We start from the raw sequence: 6,587 nt of genomic DNA, 5'->3' as shown, positions 1-6,587 counted from the left end.
GATGACTATTCTATAATGATGTGGGTTGCTTTTCTAAGGGAGAAATTTGAAGCCTTTGAGAAATTCAAGATCTTTAAAGCTATGGTTGAGACAGAGACAAGAATGAAAATCAAGTGTCTGAGATCAGATCAAGGTGGTGAATTTACATCCGGTGAATTCAACAACTATTGTGATAAAAATGGCATTAGGAGACAGTTATCTGTACCCCAGACACCTTAGTAGAATGACATTGTGGAAAGAAAGAACATAACCATTTTGGATGCAGCCAAAACCATGATGATGGAAGTTAATTTGCCTCATATCTACAGGAGAGAAGCAGTAAGTACAACGGTTTATACATTCAACAGAGTTCATATCAAAGGAGATATCGATAAGACACCTTATGAATCATGGTTTGGTCATTCCCCTACTTTTTAAGTATTTCAGAATCTTTGGAAGTGTTATATCAAAAGAGATGATTCCATTGGAAAGTTTCACCCTAGATGTGATGAAGGAATATTTCTTGGTTACTCAACTAAAAGAAAAGCATATAGATGTTATAACAAAAGATTGCAAAGAATTGTGGAGAGCGCTAATGTGAAAGTGGATGAGCAGCACAAAGACCAAGATAAATCTTATGACAGAGAACTGATAGTGGAAATGATCATAATTGATCCAATAATGCCTGTACCAAAATGAAATATTGAACCAATTACCCTGACATCATCAGAAAACTCAATTGTAACTAAAGAGATGCACAGAGAACCTGAAAATCAGAAAACACCAAGGTATGTAAGGCTAAATCATTCTAAAAATCAGATCATTTAAGACAAAAACAAGGGAGTTATGACAAGGAGAAGATTGGCAAATCAAGAGTTGTGTTTCATTTCTCAGATTGAACAGACATTAGTAATTGAAGCTTGTAAATATGAATGTTGGATGAAAGTTATGGAAGATGAATTAGATCAGATAGAAAAGAACAATAATTGGACTTTGGTTCCCCGGCCTAAACATAAGAATGTTATTGGAACTAAATGGGTTTTTAGAAATAAACTAAATGAGGATGGACAAGTTGTAAGAAACAAGGCTAGATTGGTCTACAAAGGATATTCTCAGAAGGAAGGAATTAATTATGGTGAAACTTTTGCACCGGTAGCTAGAATTGAAGTTGTTAGACTATTTCTTGCTTATGTAGTCTATAAGAACTACAAGGTCTATCAAATGGATGTTATGTGTGCATTTCTGAATGGAGAACTTGAAGAGGAATTCTTTATTGAGCAACCTGATGTATTTTTACTGACAAATGACAAAAATATGGTTTGCGGATTAAAGAAAGCCCTATATGGATTAAAACAGGCTCCTAGAGCTTGGTATGCAAGGTTGGATAAGTATCTTTTGAAGCTTGTTTTTATAAAAGGTAATGCTGACAGTAACCTATATTATAAGATCACTAATGATGATATTCTGATTATTGAAGTATTTGTTGAGGATATCACTTTTGGGGATGAAGAAAAATTATGCATGGAATTCTCTGATAATATGCAAAGTGAATTTGAAATTTCTATTACTAGAGAAATAAGATTTTTTCTAGGTTTGTAGATTACTCATACTGGAAAAGGCATCTTTATATGTTAAACTAAGTATCTAGGGGAATTATTGAAGAAATTTGGTATGAAAAATTCCAAACCGGTTAGTACTCCTATGGTTACAAGTGAAAAAATGTCAATTAAAGATGTATCCCCTCCAATAAATTCTACAAGATATAAATCCATGATTGGTGGTTTTCTATATTTAACTCAGACTAGAATGGATATAATGAATGCATTCAGTATTGTATCAAGATTTCAAAGTAATCCAAGAGAAAATCATGAAAGTGCAATAAAAAGGATATTTTGGTATTTGCAAGGAACAACTGAATATGGTTTATGGTACCCTAAAGATGATGACTTTACTTTATGTGCATATACAGATGCAGATTGGGCAAGTGATGTTGATGATCGGAAGAGCACATCCAATGGAGCATTCTTTCTTGGGAAGAATTTGGTTTCATGGATCAGCAAGAAGCAGTCATGAATTTCTTTATCTACTGTTGAAGCTGAATATGTTGCAGCTGCAATTAATTGCACTCAAGTTCTATGGATGAAGCAGATGTTGAAGGATATACAAGTGAGTTGTAATAATCCGGTTGTTATTCATTGTGATAACTCTGTAGCTATTGACATATCCAAGAATCCAGCATTTCACTCCAAGACTAAGCACATATCAATCAAGTATAAATTTTTGAAGGAAAAGGTGGAAGCAAAAGAAGTCAGATTGGTTTATGTGAACACTAAAGAACAGATAGTAGACATCTTCACTAAATCTTTGTCCCAAGAATCATTTGAGTATTTGAGAGACAGATTGGGGGTTTCTACCCCTCCAGTAGAAACTTAAATGATGTAGATGTGCATTAGTCCGGTATGCATTATCAGAGCTATCTTTTTCTCCGAATTGATGAAATAATGCTACTACTCAAGGGGAGTAGTCAACCTTGAGATTTAGAGTTTTCATGTTATGTTTGATATCTATGTCATATCGTTGGCATTGTTGTCAAAGGGGGAGGAATATATGTGAAAAAACATTGGTTTCTATTTTTCAGATTGCTGGCACTCCTTAGGGGGAGTTTGGCGGTATTTGATCTTTTGATTCAGATTTGGTTCAAAGCTTCATTGCAATATCATTTTATGGGAGATTGTTGGTTGTCTTCCATAGGGGAGACTTGTTTGGCATTTATTGGCACTTGGATGTTTTTTCACATCTAGTGTTGTCATCAATGCCAAAGGGGGAGATTGTTGGCAATATGAAGGAATTGATTATGTGTTGCATTGATGTTTTGTCATTGATGTCAACACTAGCTGTTATGGTTGTTTACCGGCTTCTAGTAGAAGGATTGGATTGGGAAGATTATCAGTTGATTGTCACTGATATGATCTGGATGATGGAATAAGTTTGTATGAATGGTTCATATGCTTCTAAAGTATGTTTCAGTCAGTTCGTATTGACTTGTTGATCGGATGCTATCTTATGTTCTAGTAAGTCTTCTTTATAGGTCCGGTAAGGGTTTCACCAGCAGATCATTATTGAAGATCTTTGATGAAATGCATAAGTGGTGTTGGTGAAGCTTCTAGAAGGGATTCAGGATGCAGATGGTTATTGTGTTTGTGCCTCGACTGATTGGTGTCATTTCTTTGGCATGTGTGGATCTAATTTAAGTCTCGTGCTATCTAGGTTATGGACCGGTTTCATGTAACATGTTGGTGGATCCTCTTATGCACTTCCGGGATGTTTTATTGATTGGATGATGTTTGTGTGGCCTTAGGTCGACCTGTTTTATGATTTTATTTCAGGATTATGTAATGGATCTATTGAATTATCATTTGGGTGGCCGACCTAATTGGTTAGGTCTCGGGTTGGTATAAATATATGTAAGATCTCATTTTAGATCATGGGCAAGGAGAGAATAATGTAATAATGATTTGTGCAGAGGATTTGGTCAATCATAGGTGATCGAGTTGGGTTTATGTAAGAGGTTTTATACCTCTAATATTGAGCTTAACCGAAACTGCAATATGGCATGTTTGATGCTATCACAGGTAGTTCTTCTTTCCGGATTGTTGTCCAAATATTTTGAGGTGCTTGACCTCTTTGTAGTTAGTAAGACTCCATTGTGATGAGCACTGTGCTCTAGGCAGTGTGCCTTCCTGCATTTGCAGGCCCCTATTGTAATCATATACTTTCTGCAAAAGTATCATCTGACTGTGGGGAGGGTTTCCCACTGTGGTTTTTCCCTTTACCTATTTTTCCACGTATAAACCATGGTTTTATGTGTTATGGTTGCATGGTATTGATTCTCTGGTTTTCAATTATGCTTTAATACTTTATCAGTTATTCCAGTAAAAGGTTTTAAGTGCTTTAATTCACATTATCTGTTAACAACTGATTCATCCCCCCACCCTCAGTTGTTCATCGGTTATCCTAACAGTAAAGCCCTAAAGCCCTAGGCTCAGAACACAAAAAGAGTGCCTCTAAAGGTGAAATTTTGATACCTCCAACAATGGATCTATTTGGGGATGCTTGATACTTTAGGGTCAAGGCGAGGATCCAAATATCTTGGAGAGAAGACCATGACAAAAAAAACTTAGTGATTATTTACAGATATATACAAAACCTAGGCTACTATGCATGGATTAAAGTTTAGGAAAATAAATGCTTTAGGAACTGTCCATGCACAGGCAGCTCTAGCATTTCGCCATTCATATCAGTGAGGAAATAAGAATCCTTGCCATTCTTTTTAGTTATAACATAAGGGCCTAATCACAAGGCCCCAAATTTACCATGTTTACCCTTCTCTAGTGCTCTAGCATTCCATAGCAACACCATATCATCAACACTGAATTTTCTCCCAACTACCCTTTTGTCAAACATATATTTAGTCTTCTATTGCAACTTCGGATTCTTTTTATGAGAATCTTCTCTGATTTCATGCAATTCCATGATTTGTTCCATTCTCTCTTTCATGGGATCAAAAATTTCTAAATCATTCACTTGAATAAACTTGTATACAGGGAGGAAATTATTCATGGGTAACCTTGCATGTGTGCCATATACTAGTTCAAAGGGAGATCTCCCTATGGCTTTCTTAATCGTAATCCTATCCGCCCATATTGCCATCTTCAATTTAGAATCCCATGCTTTCTTTTTCTGCCCTAATGTTCTTTTTATGCTTTTCATTAAGCTCTTATTGCTAGATTCTGCTAGTCTGTTACTTTGGGGATGGTATAATGATGCATGTGATATAATAATTCCATATGTCTTGCAGAAATCTGTAAACTCTTCTGATCTAAAATTCACTGCATTGTCCATGATCAGCCTCATTGTGACCCCAAATCTGGTTATAACATTATCAATCAAGAAATTGATGATTGTTCTACTTTTTGCTTGTCTTGTTGGCATAGCCTCCACCCACTTTGTGAAGTAATCCATAGCTGCAAGTATCCACCTATGTCCACCACTTGACATTTCTACAATCTCTCCGATGAAGTCAACTCCCTAATGATGGAATGGAGCTTCAACTTGGATGGGTCTAAGTGGTAATTCCCTTGAGTATTTCAATTTGCAAAAGAACTTTTGAAATGACTGACACCTTTTAACATAAGCATGAGCATCCTTAAACAAGGTGGGCCAAAAATAACCAACCCTTAACACTTTATGAGCAGTAGTGTTGGCTGTGAAATGAAGCCCGCATACTCTAGAGTGCATATCAGCCATTACAACTTTAGCTTGGTGCTCATCCAAACAAAATAAAATGAAACCATATTTATCTCTATAATACAGATCACCATTGAAGAACACATACCTTTGAGATTGCAACTTCAAAGTTTTTCTCTAATGTTCAATCATATCATTTGGGTACTTCATATGCTTGAGATAGTACCTTATGTTTGTGTACCATGGAGTGCACTAGATGCTGCAAATTGTATCTTCTAAAACAAACAAATCATTAGCATGAACAGCCTCCATGTTCTCCTCAACCATGAGCCTTGCTAACCCCATTCCTCCTACTAGCTTAGTGATCTGAATATCAATATTAAAGTATTGAATTTTATTTATCCATCTACATCTCTGACCAGTTGCTTCTGATTGAACAAATATATCCTTGACTGCAGTATTAGGAACATAAGCAATAACTTTCGCACCTACGAGGTATGGTCTGAAATTTTTAATTCCTTTCACCAAGGCATATGCCTGATTTTCTACCATGGCATACTTAGGCTCAGGTAATTGAAGAGAGTTGTAAGAAGCAATAGGTTGCTCATAGCCTTCTTCATTCTTCTAGAGCATAACTACAGCAATAGTATGAAATGACACAAAAGAGAAGATCTAAAAAGGCTTACTAAAATCAAGAGCTTTTAGAACAGGGGCCTCCTTAATTGCCTTCTTGATCGTTGCAAATGCTTCCATAGATTCATTGTTCGAATCTATCTTAGCCCCTTTCTTCAGCATTTTTTAAATTGACTTAATAATTTCAGCAAAGTTTGGGATAAACCTTCGGATAAAGTTGATCTAAAGTTAAAAAATGATTGTATAGCCTTGACAATCTTCATGATGGGTATCCTATCAATTGCCTCCACCCTCTCTGGATCTATTCTGACCCCCTCCTTTGATACAATACGACCTAGCAATTTCCCTTCAGTGACAGCAAAATGACACTTTTTGGGATTGAGTGATATCGCATATTCCAAAGCTCTTGTGAATACCCTTTCTAGGTGGAGACAATGATGCTCCACCTATTTTGAAAACATAGTCAATTCATCCTGATATACTACCATAACAACATCAATGAAGTCTGAAAATGCCACATCCATGGCCCTCTAAAAGGTAACCCCAACATTTGTCAAGCCAAAAGGCATTCTCACATATACATAGGTTCCCCATGGACTGGTCAAGGCAGTCTTCTATTGCTATTATTCTTTCATCTTCAATTGGTTATACCTTGAGAATCCATCCATCATGGATAGCAATTCACACCTTTCGACCTTATGCAACATGGCTTCCATGTTTGGGAGGGG

The 6,587-nt window shown here is 36.3% G+C and overlaps 1 protein-coding gene across 1 annotated transcript; it reads right to left on the bottom strand.

The window, feature by feature from the left end:
• Positions 1–4,455: 4,455 nt before the first annotated feature.
• On the bottom strand, positions 4,456–5,037 carry LOC131874041 (uncharacterized). The gene has a single exon (XM_059217256.1). The coding sequence runs from the start codon at positions 5,035–5,037 to the stop codon at positions 4,456–4,458; it is 582 nt and encodes a 193-aa protein (XP_059073239.1).
• Positions 5,038–6,587: the final 1,550 nt, after the last annotated feature.

This window comes from Cryptomeria japonica, chromosome 3 (assembly GCF_030272615.1).
Source record: "Cryptomeria japonica chromosome 3, Sugi_1.0, whole genome shotgun sequence".
NCBI classification, from domain to species: Eukaryota; Viridiplantae; Streptophyta; class Pinopsida; order Cupressales; family Cupressaceae; genus Cryptomeria; species Cryptomeria japonica.
This window is presented reverse-complemented; position numbering and strand designations above follow the sequence as displayed.